The sequence below is a fragment of the Sus scrofa genome, chromosome 17 (genome assembly GCF_054392235.1).
Source record: "Sus scrofa isolate SSC_HxYL_T2T_F1_AM1 chromosome 17, Sscrofa_HxYL_maternal_Yorkshire_Landrace_v2.0, whole genome shotgun sequence".
NCBI lineage: Eukaryota > Metazoa > Chordata > Mammalia > Artiodactyla > Suidae > Sus > Sus scrofa.
The window spans coordinates 19,479,261-19,496,655 of NC_139399.1; the positions used below are offsets into that span (position 1 = coordinate 19,479,261).

A 17,395-nucleotide genomic window follows, 5' to 3' on the forward strand; every position below is an offset into this window, starting at 1 on the left:
ATAACATGCAAGCTAACACATATTGAATGCTTTGAGTTGTTTTATGTATTAAGAGCTATATTTGTGCTTCAATCCCCAAGAGAACCCCATGAGCCAGGTCTTGGGTTATAGTCATGCATATTTTATCAGCGGGGACACAGAGACAAAGCACAACCACCTGCCCAGGATGACACAGCTGGGACTTGAACCCAGGCGCCCTGGCTTCATGCTCTGTGCTCCTGTCCCCTGCCTCTCGGTCCTCAGAGAGAAAGCCAAGCAAGCATTGATTTATTCAACAAGTCCTTACAGAGCCCCTACAGTTGCCAGGACCTCACTCATACCTTCATGGATGTGAATTAGGGATGGCTAAACAGGTAACAGACCTCTGTATCACTGCCGGGAAAAACAACTTAAAATCAATTTCAGAATGGAATTCCCATTGTGGCGCAGTGGAAATGAATCTGACTGGTATCCATGAGGTTGCGGGTTTGATCCCTGGCCTCACTCAGATGGTAGGGGATCCGGTGTTGCTGTGAGCTGTGGTGTAGGTCACAGATGTGGCTTGGATCCCCGGTTGCTGTGGCTGTGGTGTAGGCTGGCAGCTGCAGCTCCGATTTGAACCCTAGCCTTGGAACTTCCATATGCTGCGGGTGCTGCCTTAAAAAAGCAAAAAGAATAATCAATTTCAGAATAATTATTCTTAGTAGATGTCCCATAATATGAACTCTTCTGTATGTAATGACTTTATACAGCAAGTTAACTAGTCAATTGAATGTGACTAGTTCCTTTTATTTTCTTTGAGACCCCCCCCTTCGGTCCATGGATTATGTAGAAGTGTGTTACCTTCCAGGTGTTTAGAGATTTCCTTGTCTTTCTGTTATTGGTTTCCACTTCGAATTTTTTATAAGAGAACACACTCTGTAATTTCGGTTCTTTTCAGGTTGTTCATTTGTTTATAGCCCAAGATACAGTCTGTCCTGTTGAATGTTCCACGGGTGCTTGAAAAAACATGTGTGTCGTGTTAGTGTTGGGTGGGAGTATCGTATATGTGTCAGTTAGATCTTGCTGGTTGATTGTATTGTTCACATCTTCCGTTTCCTTTCTGATTTTGTGTCTTGTAGTTCTGTTAGTTACTAACAAAGGGAAGTTAGCCAGCTGTGATTCCCCAGCTGTAATCGTGGAGTTGTCTCTTTCTCTTTCCAGCTTTGTCAGCTTTTGCTCTGTGTGTTTTGAGGCTCTGTTGTTGGGTGCATTTGCATTTAGAATCATTATGTCTTCCTGGTGGATCGATCTCTTGATCATTTTATAAGGTCCCCCTTTGTCCCTAAGAACTTGCTTTGTTCTAAAGTCTACTTTATCTAATATGGCCACTCCAGCTTTATTAACATTTGCATGGCCTGTCTTTCTTCATCCTTTTTCTTTCAGTGTACCCATGTCATTTGATGAATTTGAAGTGACTTTCTTGTAAACAGCCTAGAGTGGTGTTTTTTGTTTTTGTTTTTGTTTTTTTTAATCCACTCTGCCAGTCTCTCTCTCTCTCTCTTTTTTCTTTTTGCTATTTCTTTGGGCCGCTCCCGCGGCATATGGAGGTTCCCAGGCTAGGGGTCCAATTGGAGCTGTAGCTGCCAGCCTACGCCAGAGCTACAGCAACACGGGATCCGAGCCATGTCTGCAACCCACACCACAGCTCACGGCAACGCCGGATCGCTAACCCACTGAGCAAGGCCAGGGATCGAACCCGCAACCTCATGGTTCCTAGTCGGATTCGTTAACAACTGCGCCACAATGGGAACTCCCAGTCTCTCTTTTTGAACTGGTATATTCAGGCAATTAAGACTTCAGGTAGTCATTGATATGTTAGAGTTTATGTCTCCCAAGTTAGCAGGGTGCATTTATTTTGAGAGAGCTCACCAAGAAATGAAATTAAGAACAGCTGTCTGTGGGCACTTGACCAAGGGGTCTTTGTTTATTGGCATGATTTTATGGTCAAAGAAAGAGTTTGTGTGATGTCATCCCCTTGAAAAGTTTTCTTGGCTAAATTCATTGAGGCCATGCTCAATTATGTGGGGTTTTGAGGTCTCCGCTGCCCATGTGTCTGTGTGTTTAGTGGGCCTGAACTTTCTTTTCTGAGGAATATTTTAATCCCATGTGCAGCTCCATGCTGAGATTGGGTGGTGGTCTGTTCTGGCATGCACCTGCCCCCTCTCCCCCTGTCCCATGTCATAGGAGGACATCGGTAGTACGGTGGGCACGGTGACCGGCAGTGTTTGCACCTGCTCTCAGTGACCAGCATGGCATGTTTTCATGTTTACATGCCCTCAGCAATTGCTCACGATCTACCATTATTGTTGTGTTACAAACTGTCCTAGAATGTAGTGGCTTGGGACCCTCATTTTATATGCTGACAGATTTTTGAGGTTCTGGTGTTCAGAAAGGACCGAGTATGGGTGGCTGTCCCTGTCAAGCTTGTCTGGACGACTCGGCCCCGGGGGGAAGAGGATCATCTGAATGCTCCATCCCTCGGGGATCTGGCGGCCAGTGTGGGCTCCACCAGAAAACATCCCAGCAAAGCGGAAGCTGCATCACTCCACTGTGCTTTCTTGGGCAAAATGGCCCCGAGCCCACCCAGATCCCAGGGGACAAACCCTCCCCCAGAAGGGAGCCTTGTCAAATAATTTGGGGGTTATGGCTTGTTGGGGAAGAAAATATCTAGGGAGTACTGCTGTCTAAATAGGTTAAATAGTATCTGTTCTTACAGATTCTCTAGGTTAAAATTTCATATTAAACTGTCATCTGAAAACCATGCCCCCTCCACCCCCGCTTTTTAGGGCCATACCTGTGGCACACGGAAGTTCCCAGGCTAGGGGTTGAATCTGAGCTGTAGCTGCCGGCCTATGCCACAGCCACAGCAACGTCAGATCCAAGCCATATCTGTGACCTACACCACAGCTCACAGCAATGCTGGATCCTTAATCCACTGAGCGAGGCCAGGGACCAAACTCACATCCTCGCAGATACCAGTTGGATTTGTTTCCACTGAGCCGCAATGGGAACTTCCCCCAAACCACATTTCTAACAGACAGACTTGCTTTGCTGTCCTGTGGAGTTACTTTCAGGCTCGGACGGTGGATCCGTCTCAGGCTGCATTGGGAGGGTTGCTGCAGGGATTCTGTAGCGGCTCGTAACCCTGAGAACGCAGTGTGTTTCTCTGGGTTTATTACGGTTTCAGGGACACGGCAAGTCGTGGGCTGTTGGAGAAACCGAAGCTTTGAGAATTGACTTTGTCCAGAGTCCCCGAACAAGTGATGGTATTAAATCACTCTGGGCAAGTGAATGGAGTTAAAAGTTCAGCCCCTCTTGATCCTGGGCCAGTGTCTCTGATAGAATTTCCCCACCTCTGTCATCGAAGGTGTCACTCAGGGGGTAACCAACACCCAGCTTGGCACCCTGAGCAGGTTGTCACAGCAGACAGGATGTTCCTGCTGGGATGGCTGACCCCACAGCTCCCGTGTGTCCCTTATTCCTTGTGGGCTGTTTCCCCCTGGTCGTCAAGCTGACGTGGGTCCACGTCGAGTGAGTATGTGGCTGAGGACAGGAAGGTAAACGTGGCATAGGAGTCATTCCTCCGAAAGGAAGCTAATCTCAGCAGGTTTTCTTCAAAACGCTTCGGTGATTAGAACCTACTTTTTTATGGTTTAAGACTGTTATAGTTTAGCTCTGGAGATTGTCCAGAAAATGAAAGAAAATCCACCGTGGTGGCACCTTGTCCTCCCTTGGTGTGTGTGACCTTCAGGCCTCGGAGGCCGGGGACCCACCAGAACCTCAACCCCAAGTCCCGTGTGGGCCCCTTGCCCCATCTTGTGAGCGAGCGTCTGCGGTTTTCTGTGTGGACGCCCATTGTCCACGCCACCGGGGGGACTCTCTCCCCCAGGTTTGGGTTTGTCCACCACAAACCCGAGAGGAGCAGCCTCCTCTCCTTCACTCAGGCCCTTGTCCCTGGGAAGGGTCCCCACACCGCACAGGCAGAGTCAGGGGTTCCTTACTGCCCCTGACCGCAGAGTGGCTCATGTCCCATCCACACCCTCCATGGGGGCTGGGTCTGTCCTTCTGTTACCTGAGGGACTGGGCTGTGGAGCAAGTGGCTGGAGTGACAGCTCAAAGAAGCCACCACTCAGGAGCCTCAGGGCTTCTCTTCCACCGTTGGGGCCCTGGATGTCGGCAGTAGATGATTCACTATTCACATTTCATTGATTTTATTTGTTTTTTTTTATAGCTGATTTGCAGTGTTCCCATTTCATTTAATACTGCCTGGGTTTGAGCCATAGGTCCATGTTTTCTCACATTATGGAGGAGATGTTGAAAGAGGAGTCAAAGAGGATTGGCGTCTGAGAGTGTGCCTCTCACGTTGGTTGTCCAGGCTGCTCTGACAGCACCTTCTCTCCCTGTCTATGACCCCAGAAGCTGAAGGGGTTGCAAACCCAAACCTGCTGTGGGGCCTGCTCAGTAGGTATTTGATCATGGCTTGGAATATCATTACTATTATTATTACTGGTATTATTATTATTATTTTGGTCACTCCCACGGCATGTACAAGTTCCCAGACCAGGGATCAAACCCACACCACAGCAGTGACCTGAGCTGCCATAGTGACAACGCTAGGTCCTTAACCTGCTGTGCCAACGAGGGAACTGCTGAATATTATTACTTATTACAGTGTCTAGTGCTTACTTTCACTGTCTACCATTTGTACCAGTTTAGGGTAAACCAGTGGTTCCCAAAAGCTGGTCCTTAGAGCCAATTTAAAGGGTCTGGTGAGGGGGTCCGCAAATCTGCCTTGTCCGCCAGCAAAGACAAATAAAAGTCAGCCAGTGTCTGCCTCTGTGCAAAGTGGCGACCTGTACTCCAGGCCTTCTGATTCTCTCACTCTTTGGTTTATCTGTCGTGGGGAAGTTCCACAAAAATAAACCCATTTTCCCCCAGATGTCCAGTGGGTCAGTGTTATAGCCTGTCCATTAAGCTAAAATGAATTCTTACCGCAGACTAGTTAGATGAGCTGACCATATAAAATAAACGCTTCTAGGAGGTCGAACGTAGGATTTTCCTTGAAGCACAAAGCAGTGGATATGGATGCTTTTCACTGTGCAGGGTAATTCTATTTTTAAGACCAGGAAATAGGAACTATGTTGTCACGAAATATCTTGTTGAAATTACTCAGAGACAATGGCGAAGCCCCCAAAGCTGGGAGTCTCTGACTTAGATGCTGTCAGGACAGCGTGTTGCACCCCCAGTCGGAAGAAGGCTGTTCCAGTTGTACAAATAGTGGGATGTAGGTGCAGGGTTGTGTTCACCAGTATGGGGGTGTAGTCAGTTAAAGGTCAGTAATTTGAACTTGTCAGTTGACATTTACATGAGAAATGGGTTTCTCAAGCAACAACAACAACAAAATCCTATTGCAATATTGCTAAAAATATTACCTTGACTCCCATGTTACATACATTGTGTGTATACACAAATGAGCATATATTTTATAGTGTGTGTGTGTGTGTATACACAAATGAGCATTTATTTCATATATATGGATGTATGTATAGCCAGGCTTTTTACCACAATATCAAGAATCCTAGTTTCTGGATCCACAGAAACTAAAAAAAGTGAATAATTAGATCCAGTTTCCAAGCTTATTTTATGCCAGTGTATCTCGGCCCTGAGCTCTGACCAAGTCAGCGATGCCTCAGTGAAGTGGGCAAGTCATAGCAATAATGTAATGATGTCCTAGTAACAATGATAATGACATCATAGCAATAATAGTAATAGCACTTGTTATCATTACCTACGATTGTTGTCATCACAGAGTGCTTCCTGGGAACCAGCATATATGTTACACGTGTTAATTTATTTAATCTTCACAACAGCCCTGTAAAGAAATAGAAGTTATTATCAGGCTGCACTGCCCTCTGCTTGGGCGTAAATTGTGCAGGGTTCCCTGCTCTCTGACTTTTAATCCCTATGTATCGCTGCTGCTGTGTCTTGAATTAGCTGCGTTCCCACATCCTGGACCTGCTGTCTGGGGGTCAGGGAGGAAGCCAGGCAGCAGGTGGGAAGTGTGATAACGGTAACGGCTGGCTCCCAGTTTCCTGTCCCATCCCTGGGTCTATGCTCTGGAGCCCAGATCCCACTGCCCCCACCCCGACTGCCCTCTAGCCTCCCAGACTCTTGTCCAGGCAGCACCGCTCTGCAGTTTTCCCCTTGGTTTCTCTGAAGAAAGCGAGAGGAGGACCCTCTGTTTCTTCCTAAGAAACCCACATCCCTGGAGAGTAAGAACTCGGGGTGGAAGGGAGATCATGGGGTGGGGTCAGTGTACAGGGCAGGAGAGCGAGGCCAGATTCAGGGCAGCCACACCCCGGGCCTCGTCTCCCAGATGAGCCCGCTTCCATGAACCCTAAATGTCCCGTGACTCTGTGGTCACTTCTGACCTCAGCCTCTTGGCTGTGGACCCCCAGTCGGTCCCATTTCTTTCCTTCTGACCCTTCCCTGTCCCCGCACATGTCCACGGAGCCCGCCCAGCCCAGTGAGCCCATCCTTCTTCCCCTTGCCCTGTACCTCCTGCTGGCCAGGACGGTTCCCTGTGCACTGCTGCCATCCAGGTGCAGGGACCCCGCAGCCTTGTGCGACAATGTGGATCCCCCTCTTCCCTGCCCTGCCCTGCCCAGCCACGTCCAGTCCTCCAGCATCCCCACCCCAGCCTGTGCTGCCCTCAATCACCGCCCCCCCCACCCCAGCCCTGCCTTCCTCCTGCTTCATGGAGAAACCTTGGATCTCATGCCTCCTGGGCCCCTGCCCTCCGCCCCCCACCTCCTCCTCCCTGTGCTGGGGTAGGTGACCCTGCTCTGGCCAGCACAGCCCCCAAACCCTGGGCTGTGGACCCCACCCCACTTCCTCGTTCTATCTGAGTTTACTCAAGATCTATTTCTGTTTGCTCCTTCCTCTCCACACATGAAGGACTAGTTTATTTTTTTAGGACAGAGAACCTATCAGCTCTCTGAGTGCCTCCCGCTGCCACTCTGCTGCCCTCACCTCTTCCTGCCCAGCACCTTCCCTCCCTGTTCTGTGCCCCAGAAATGGGCAGGGGCGAGGGGTGGTCCAGGTCCCGTGCCCACAGTGGGCAGTAGTAAGGAGGGAGAGGGGGCACCCCCCCCCCCGGTTAAAAAAACTAGGACAGGGGCCGGAAGAGGGGCTTAGGGAGCCAGAGGGGCCTCTTGGAGGAGGTGCACGTGAGTCAGAGAGGTGAGCAGGACCAGCTCTGTTGGCCTAGGGGAGGCGCCCTGGGCAGACGGAAGGAAGGGCAGAGGTCCTGGGGCAGGAATGAATTCAAGGAAACCGGAGAAAGATGCTCTCTTGACCGCCTCACTCTGCCACCTGACCTCTCACCCTTTTTCCGATCTGCTCTAGACCCAGTTGCATCTGGGGACATCATGGTGGGGTCACCGGTGGGCCGCTTGCCGTCTTCCTTGATCTTGACGCGGCAGCTGGAGCGCCCCTTGCCTCAAGGGCTGCCTGCCGCCCACTCAAGCCCTGGCCTGTCTCCGGCGCCTCTTCTCATTCTGCACACTCCCCCCAGCTTCCCCTCACTGCTGGGGGCACCTCAGTCTGTCCCAGAAAGGCCAGTCTGCTGACCCCTCACCTCGGGACAAGGCTCCTCCAGTCCGCATCTCCGAGCTCCCCTCCCAGCCCAGCCCACCCCTCCCCTCGCTGGCCCTCCCAGCTCTGACTCTTGTCCTTTTCTCTTCTCACTGGTGCTGTCTCAGTTCGGGCCCCTGTCCTTTCCTGCTGAATCGCACTGGTTCTTCCCTCACTGCTCTGACCTCACCCCCGTCCTCCATCCACAGCCCCCATGGCTGTCAGGGATCCATGAAAACCACCTCACCCCTCCCCCGAGCTGGGGACAGCCTGGTGGCCCAAGTGCTGCAACCCCACCTGACTCTCCAGCGTCACCTCCCACACCTGCCCTTTGTGCCCCAGCCTGGCTGAACTGCCTCAGGTTTGCCAAACATAACAAGTTGGTTTTGCTTTTTCAGTATCTTTGCTTAGGCTGTTATCTTTCCGTGGAATGTTCTCTCTGTCTTTGTAGTCTTGTCAAACACCCAGTCAGTCTCCAGTTGTGGTGAAATATGGTCTCAGACTGTCCACACCCTCCAGCAGGTGGAGACTTCCTCCTTTTTTCTTTCTGCTCCTTACACTCTGGGCAGACTTTTAGGTAATATCTATGTTTTACATACACACACACATACACGCATGTTATGTATATTATATGTCATATGTATATTATGCTATGTAATATGTAGTTATGTAATATGTATGTGTGCCTGTTTGGTTTACATGTCTGCCTTCCTCTCTAGAATGTGAATTCTTTTTTATTTTTATTTTTATTTATTTATTTATTTATTTTTGGTCTTTTTGTCTTTTCTAAGGCCACACCCACAGCACATGGAGCTTCCCAGGCTAGGGGTCTAATCGGAGCTGTAGCCTCTGGCCTACACCACAGTCATAGCAACGTAGGATCCGAGCCACGTTTGTGACCTACACCACAGCTCACTCAATGCCGGATCCTTAACCCACTGAGCGAGGTCAGCAATCGAACCCGCAACCTTGTGGTTCCTAGTTGGATTTGTTAACCACTGAGCCATGACAGGAACTCCTAGAATATGAATTCTTAAAGCACAGTGATTTTTATCATGCCCATCTTTATATCTCTAATGGAGAACACAAGCCATGCTAAATGATAGCCGTAAGGAAAATCAATAAGGATAAAAGTCACCATGTCGTGTGACTGTGATTCCTGAGTGGCTGACGGGGCACCTGGTGAGGAGCCCAGCCCACTGCTGTGCTGGGATCATTACAGTCCTTCACTTCCCACTTATTGTCAGATACCTGGTCGCCTTCACGGGGTTGATCTGTAGTTTTATGGGGAAAAATGGCTCTGAAAAGAAAGTTGACTGCCAGTATTAGTGATGAACTAAGAGAGCCCTAAGTAAGTGAGGTTCTTAGAAATTCCTGATAAAGAACCAAGTGTCGAATGTGTTGGCATGGATTATGGCATGAACGGGTGCAATAAGTAGAAACAAAAAAGGTGATTCATGAATTGTTTCAGCAAGAACATCAGTCAGTGCAGCCTTTCTTATCAAAAGAGAAACGTAAGTGAAAGTTAACAGTGATGAACTTGAGTCAGGACGTGCCCAGAAGTGGCCATGAGCTGATGCACTGTGTTGGAGGACAAACAGGGGGGATGCAGGGGTTTCTCTGTAGGGTGGCAGAGGAGGAAAAGCTATAAAGTGGTTACTGTCCCATAAAGGGGAGAATTATTTACATGGTAGTTTTTGAGCACTTAGGGATTCTCAAAGTCTTAGGAGCTCTGGCTCGCTCTCTCTCTTTTTTGTTTTTGTTTTTTAGGGCTGCACCTGCAGCATATGGAAGTTCCCGGGCTAGGGGTCTAATTGGAGCTGTAGCTGCCAGCCTACGCCACAGCCACAGCAACTTGGGATCCAAGCCGAGTTTGTGACCTACACCACTGCTCACAGCAACACCGGATCCCCAACCTACTGAGCAAGGCCAGAGATCCAACCGGCATCCTCATGGATCCTAGTTGGGTTTGTGAACTGCTGCCACGAAGGGAACTCCCAGGAGCTCTCTTTGGCAAATGTCAAATGTCTGCTGCTTTCCCTAAGCTGACAGATGGCTCTGTAATGTCTCATTGTCCCATACAGTCCCAGGAGTGAGATGTTTCGTCTAAGCAGAATTTTCTAGATAACCGAAGTACTGCAGTAGTAAAAACAAAAAATTGTTATGGCTAAAATCTTTCTCAGGTGTATCCCAGTTTCTCTTCTTGACCAGACTAAGGAGAATATGGTCTCACAGTGATGTCTTCAGAGGCGGTTTACATGGGTAGTTTTCTTCTTTATATTAAATGATCCCAGATGTTTAAAAAATATATATATGTTCTGGAGTTCCCGTTGTGGCTCAGTGGTAATGGACCCAACTAGTATGCATAAGGATGTGGGTTTGATCCCTGGCCTCGCTTAGTGGATTAAGGATTTGGCGTTGCTATGGCTGTAGTATAGGTTGGCAACTGCAGCTCCAATTCTACCCCTAGCCTGGGAAATTCCATATGCTGCCCTAAAAAAGACAAAAAAAAAAAAAAAAAAAGGAGAAGAAGAAGGAAGGAAGACAGAGAAAAGAAAGAAAGAAAAACTTCTTCTGCCTCCTCTCCTGCTGTCAGGAGGTGACCTGTCACTATTACCATCAGTATTTCTGCCTGTTACACATTTTCTGAGCTAGAGGGGAAAGTGAGAGTAGGGTCTCATGGCAGGAGGGTTTGAGATGGACTGGGCCCTGGTGGCATTAGCCTGGATGCTCTGGCTCCTGGTGGCCCAGGGCAGGGGTAGGGTGGAAGGTGGGGGGACTGGGGGGCTCCTATCTACCTGGCCGCTTGGGCTTGCCTTCCACGGCAGCTGTTCTCACATGGTTGTAGGAATCAGTATGAGTAAGAACTATTACACACTCAGGTTCTTTATAAAGTGATGCCCACCTCTTGAGACAAGTGTTTGGGTATTTCTGCCTGTATCTTCAAAGCTGTGGATTTAGATTTGGAAAAGTGAATGATGCTGATCCTGGTGCTGAGGGAGAAAACGGCTCTGTTTTGGGAAACAATCCCAGCCCCTTGCATATCGTTACCTTTGTGTGTGTGAAGCCTTTGCATCTGGGGTGCCCCATGGAGTAGGCGTGCCTGTGGGCCCCAGGGCACAGGAGCCTGTCCTGCAGAGATGCTGTTACCGAGCTCCAGTCATTCCTGAATCAGCCCTGCTTCATCTGGGCCCTGGGGGCGGGTGGCTTCCCAGCTGCTCTGGTCAGTGGCAGAGTGGAAGAGCCTGTGTCCTCATTGTGGACCAGAGGCCTGAAAGCATGAACAGACTTTACAGGGAACCAGCGCATGTTTTCAAAGACATCCTTTGGGCTTCCTAAGAAGTGCCCTCCCTTTCTCCCACGGGGATGCTGAATTCTGTTCCACTGTGAGCTCAGTGCTGTTCCACAGACCTCTCAGCCTTCCTGCCCTGGAGCAGTGACCCCACACCTGAGGAGGCTCCAGGAGAAAACCCAGGTCCTTAAGTCCTTACGCCACCCCTCCTAGCTGTGCATGTGATCCCCAGGTGGCATGTGGGAAGTGAAACCACCTGGAAGATTCAAGCCCCAGACTCCTCTCTACGGCAGAGGCTGCAAACCGGCTGTGGGATCAATGGCCCCTGCAAGGCAAAGAACACAAGTTTGTGCGCCACACCTGTGGTTCCCACGAAGGAAGGGAAGCGGGATAGCAAGGAAGAAAAGAGAAAGGCTGTGAGAGGCCTGGACACCAGGCCAGCCCCCCCACAGGTCACTTCCCCGGACCCACCTTCGAAGCTGAGTATCCAGGCCTGGAGGTGTGTCCTGGCTGATGTGGGGACCAGAGGAAGAAAGGGATGAGGAAGAGAAAACCTGGCAAATCGAAGAGAAAAGAGGAGGAAGCTTCTCTGGTGATTCATTGAATTTCATGGGTTATTTTCCTGACTGTAGTGAAATACTCATGAGCCCAGTGACACTGGTAGGCCATGGACCTTGAGCAGCTGGGGACAGTTTGCTCATGAGATGGGGAAATTGTCTGCTGGGGGCCTGGGAGGCTCATCCATGCTGAGACGCCTGGGTCCTGTGGTCAACCCAGCAGGTGAGACGGTGGAGTCTCTGTGACAGTGACATTCAGGAGTGGCTGTCTCCCCAGGTAGTCTGGCTCTGCAGCACTGGCTGGGCTGCTTTCCTGGGGTGGGAAGGATGAGGGGAAGGTAAACAAGATGCTTGCTGGCCGCCGGGCTGGTCCTTCAGGTCTTGTCTGCTTTAGTGCTTCCAGAAGCTTCTGGAAGGCCACATTCCTGGTGTGACCAGCCCTAGCCGCTCCCAGGAGCCCTGAGTAGGTCAGTATGGTCATTCTTCTGAAATGGCTATCATTTCTAAGAGCTCATTTTAACACACGAATTACATAAATGCAGTAATTAAAATATGTGATCATGCTGCAGAAAATGTGGATAAATAACAGAAAAGAGGGAGTTCCCATTGTGGCTCAATGCATTAATAAGGACCTGACTTGATCTCCATGAGGACTTGGGTTTGATCCTTGGCCTTGCTCAATGGGTTAAGGATCTGGCGTTGCTGCAAGCTGTAGTGTAGGTCTTAGATTTGGCTCAGGTCCAGTGTTGCTGTGGCTGTGGGGTACACTGGCAGCTGCAGTTCTGATTGGACCCTTAGCCCAGGATCTTCCATATGCCACAAATGTGGCCCTAAAAAAAAAAGAAAAGAAAAGAAAAAACGCATAACCCCACTCCACATAATTTTGGCACATTGCTTTAGCAGTCCATTTCTTAATGCTTCTGAATAGTATAAATTCAGTTTCATATCCACCATTACAAGCTTTCTCCCATTTTTCTGAAGTCTTCATAGCTGTGGTATTTATTTATTTATTTATGTTGGGGGCCGCACCCTTGGCATATGGAAGTTCCCAGGCTAGAGGTTGAATCAGACCTGTAGTCACCAGCCTACACCACAGCCACAGCAGTGTGGAATCTTCGACCTACACCACAGCTCATGGCAACGCCAGATCCTTAACCCACTGAGTGAGGCCAGGGATAGAACCTGTGTCCTCATAGATATTAGTCGGATTCCTTTCCACTGAGCCACGACGGGAATGCCTGTGATTTTTAAATTGATGGTATGTTCATTTCTTCTGTGATATAAGTGGAAGCATTTTGAGTTTTCTAATGATTATTAGATGTAGCAATTTAATCTTAATTTTTTTAAAAAAGCATTTTGTGCAGTTCTTGGCTATTTAAAAAAACACTCAGCAGCCAAGTCAATTTTTAGAACCATCTTTCCCTCTGTTTCTCCCGACAGGGATCTACCGCACAGAAAGGGATAAAGGCACTTTGTACGAGCTCACGTTCAGAGGGGACCACAAGCACCAGTTCAGACGCCTCGTCTTGTTCCGACCGTTTGGCCCCATCATGAAAGTGAAGAAAGAGGAGCTGAACATGGCCAGCACGCTGGTCAACATTATCGTGCCCCTGGCCAGGAGGGTGGACAAGTTCCGGCAGTTCATGCAGAATTTCAGGTGGGTCTGTTTGCACATGTGTGTGTGGAATGCTGATAACATGCCTGTCACCTCCGTTTTCCCTTCTTGGTGCAAAGGACCCTTTCTCTTCCTGGTCACCTCTGTTTTCTTCCTATAAAGTTTATCATTTGTATTTGCCTTTCCCTGAAGCAACTGGACAACTGTCAGAGAAGCAGATTTACCTTCAGAAGGGACAGAAGGACTGTGAGGTTTTTTTTTTTCTCATTTTTTAAAGTTTTATCGAAGCCTAGTTGATTTACAATATTGTGATAATTTCTGATGTACAACAAAGCAATTCAGTTATCTATATATACATATATGCATATATATCCATTCTTTTTCATATATATATATCTCCATTCTTTCCCATATCAATGGGTACCTACTATTTAGCACAGGGAAACTCCACTCAATATTCTATGATAACCTATTTGGCTTTTTTTTGTGTGTGTGTCTTTTTAGGGCCGCATCTGCGGCATATAGTGTTCCCAGGCTAGGGGTGGAATCAGAGCTATAGCTGCTGGCCTACACCACAGCTCGAAGCAACGCCAGATCCTTAACCCACTGAGCAAGGCCAGGGATCGAACCCACAACTTCATGGTTCCTATTTGGATTCGTTAACCACTGAACCACGATGGGAACTCCCTATGATAACCCATTTGGGGAGGACTGGGTTTTCACCAGGACCTGCAGCGTCATGCCTGCTGGGTTCGGTTCTGGCCAGACCCAGGGCTCAGGCTGGGGGACATCAGGGCCCTCCAGGCCTCTGGAAGGCTGGCGCCCACGTGGCTGTAGCCCATGTGCTTGGCTGTAGCCCAGCTTCTTTTGCTGTCCTGCTGTAGCAGTGGCTGGAATGTGTGGAGTCAGAGTTTCCTTTTTATTTTCAGCTGTATCTCAGAAATTACATTTAGAATTATGCCAGGAAATTTCCCAACACTCACTTTTGTAGCTGCTCAGAAAGACTCAGTGGGGTTTATTTTCAGATGCGATGTGTGGTTCTCACACACGTCTTCAAGCTCTTGACTGTGCAGTGTCAGATCTCACGGCTCACAGCTGGTGTTCACGCGGCTTGAGGTCAATCAGCAGGCTTATCTTATAGAGAGAAAGCCGTATGTGTCTAATTATAAATCCTGGAACAGCAAACCTATTTTTAATCTTTCATCATTAAGTTCGTGGGGTTTTTGTTTTTCTTTTTTGGCCACCTTGGGCACATAGAGTTCCCAGGGCAGGGATTAGATCCGAGCCACAGTTGCAACGTACGTCTCAGCTGTGGCAACGCCAGATTCTTTAACCCACTGTGCTGGGCTGCGGATCGAACCTGCGTCCTGGCGCTGCAGAGACCCCACTGATCCCATTCTGCCACATCGGGAACTCCAAGTTCGCATTTACACCTGAAGAGTAAAACCCTTTTCCACTCCCTGGCCAGGTTCCAGGGATGGCATTTATGAAGCTACATCCTGGTTTATCTGGGTCCCTTTCTGTCTTGTAACCTCCGTCTGAGTGTGTCCTTCAGGCAAGGTGACAGCTCCTCCCAGGATGGCCCCTTCCTCAGGACTGTCCCACTCCAGCTTCCGAAAGCTCCTCCACTGGCACAGCAAGGCCCAGAAAGTGGAGCGGCTCTGCAGCCACCTGGGGGGCGGGGAATCGCCCTCACCCCTCTGTTCTCCCTTCTTCCTGTCATTAAGCTTTGCGACTAGGTCCTGAGTAAAACGTCTCCAATTTAAAAAACAAAACAAAACCCTTTTCTATTTAAATTTTAAGGTCAAAACCCAAGAGTTTTGGGGTCTTCTGGTCTGATCTTATCTTAGTTCTGAATCCTGAACCCCTGACGTGTTCTCTGTGCAGATTGTGTGTGTGCGAGTGTGAGTCTGTATGTATCTGTGCAGTGTGTGTGTCTGTATGTGAATCTGTGTCTGTGTGTGTGTCTGTGCAGTGTGTGTCTGTGATTCTGTATGTGTCTGTGCAGTGTGTATCTGTGCAGTGTATGTGTGTGTGTACCAGGTAACCACCCGCTTCCCAGGCAGGCTGCAGTTCTGGGTAGAAAGCTCTCCTGTTTGAAGCTGAAGTCTGCTTCTCTGTAAGTGCCACCCAGTGGGTCTAGTTCTGGCCTCTGAGGAAACACCTTTTGTCTTTTCCTCTTGGGGAGCTGGGCCCTCTGCTGTGACACCCTGCAGAACTGGCTGGGGTGACGCCCTCATCTGCTCCTAGTTTCCCAGGAGAACCCCTCCCCCTAGGCTCCTCTCAGCTCCCCCTGGGAACAAGTGCCCCTCTCTGCCTTCCCTGTGGACGGCCGAGTGTGCCGTCTGATGAAGTGTCACATGCCAAAGGAGACTGACTGGTGGTGGCCCCAGGCTTGAGGTCAAACCATTACTCCCAGCAGCCGGATGGCCGGATCCCAGGACCAGTTCACTGGAAGTTCCTTTGGCCACGAAGCTGCCTGGAGCCTCCAAGTTGGGGCGCTGGGACTGGTGTTGGCTCAAAGGCCTGTCCCTGTGGGCTGGGCTTGGGGAGGTGGTGCCGGCCTCAGAGGCTTTCTGCTCAGAGCAGGGCCGAGGCCTCCTGGCAAGACCCCTGTAGCCCAGAGGGGCAGGGCTCTTGGGGTACACGTGACTGGTTATTGCCTTAGTGTCACGAGGATTGCAAATAATCTACAACAGGAGTAAAACTAGGAGGGAAATATTGGTGTAAAAAGGAAAGCTCAGAAGTTCTCATCGTGGCACAGTGGTTGACGAATCCGACTAGGAACCATGGGGTTTCGGGTTCGATCCCTGCACTTGCTCAGTGGGTTAAGGATTCGACGTTGCCATGACCTGTGGTGTAGGTTGCAGATGTGGCTCGGATCCCATGTTGCTGTGCCTCTGGCATGAGCCAGTGGCTACAGCTCAGATTAGATCCCTGGCCTGGGAACCTCCATATGCCATGGAAGCAGCCCTAGAAAAGGCAAAAAGACCAAAAAAAAAAAAGAAAAAAAAGGGAAGCTCATAGCTTACAAATCTGCAAGATTGAGACTGAAATGGAATGTAATTCTAGTTCATGTTTTAAAAACATCGTGCCTCAGGGAGTTCCTATTGTGGATCAGCTGTAATGACCCTGACGAATGTCCATGAGGATGGGGGTTCAGTCCCTGGCCTTGCTCAGTGAGGTGTTGCTGTGAGCTGCGGTGTAGGTTGCAGATGCGACTTGGATCTGGCATTGCTGTGGCTGTGGTGTAGGCCGTCAGCAACAGCTCTGAGTTGACCCCTAGCCTGGGAACTTCCATATGCCACACTTGTGGCCCTAAATATATATATATATATACATATATATATATACATATATACATATATATATATACATATATATATAAACATTGTGTCTCATGTTCAGATGCCCATTGCTGTGCGTGGTCAGGAGAAGGTAGGCAGGAGACCTGCTCCTGGGACAGGGTATTTGGAATGTGTACCAGACTCTCTACCAGATAGAGAGAGAAGGAGTTCGAGATATAGAACATGCCTTCACAGTGAGAAGAATCCGGTCATACAGCATAGAAGCTGCAGACCTAGAGGCCAGGACATCGGAACAGCAGGAAGGCTTTCCAGAGGGAGGCTGCTCCATGGCCCAGGAGCTTCTGAGCCTGTTGAGGTCTCTGAAAAGATGAGATGAGAGAGGGTATCTCATTCCCAGTCAGAACTAGGTAAAAGGGACATTTCAAATCTGCCAGCAGAGTGGATTATTCAGTGCATGGCTTTAGGACAACTAACCAAACACAGCAAAAAAAAAAAAAAAAAAAAAAAAAAAAAAATTAATTCTGGCTTCACACCAAAACCTGAAGCAAACTATGGTCAGTGAAATATTTAAACGCAAAGAAAATGACCATAGGAGTATTGGGAGAAAATATAAGTGCCGTTTATTAAAAATGTGATGGTGTTTTTGTGAAGTCCCTTCAGTCCCAAGAGTGGAAGCTGTTAACGGTAGCTGGCGCTGGCAGTGGAACTAGGAGTGGCTTTTATTTCCTTCTTTTGGATTCTATTTTATAAATTTTTAGATTGTTTTGTAATTTTTTATATAGTTTCTGTTTTGTTTGAAAATTAAATAAAGGAGTTCCTGTCGTGGCTTAGTGGTAACAAACCCAACTAGTATCCATGAGAATGTAAGTTCCATCCATGGCCCCACTCAGTGGCTTAAGGATCTGGCGTTGCTGCAAGCTGCGGTGTAGGTCACAAACATGGCTTGCATTCCACATTGCTGTGGGGT

The 17,395-nt window shown here is 48.9% G+C and overlaps 1 protein-coding gene across 24 annotated transcripts in view; it reads left to right on the forward strand.

Moving 5' to 3' along the window:
• Positions 1 to 17,395, forward strand: part of CSGALNACT1 (chondroitin sulfate N-acetylgalactosaminyltransferase 1) — a 353,762-nt gene that overhangs the window by 301,416 nt on the left and 34,951 nt on the right. For all 24 annotated transcript variants that reach the window (XR_014832743.1, XR_014832742.1, XR_014832744.1 and 21 more), the window contains one exon: positions 12,946 to 13,162. Coding sequence is in view for 20 of the 24 variants with exons in the window: in XM_085004405.1 (XP_084860531.1) it covers positions 12,946 to 13,162 (217 nt within the window). In the remaining 4 variants the exon portion in view is untranslated. The remainder of the gene's footprint in view (positions 1 to 12,945; positions 13,163 to 17,395) is intronic.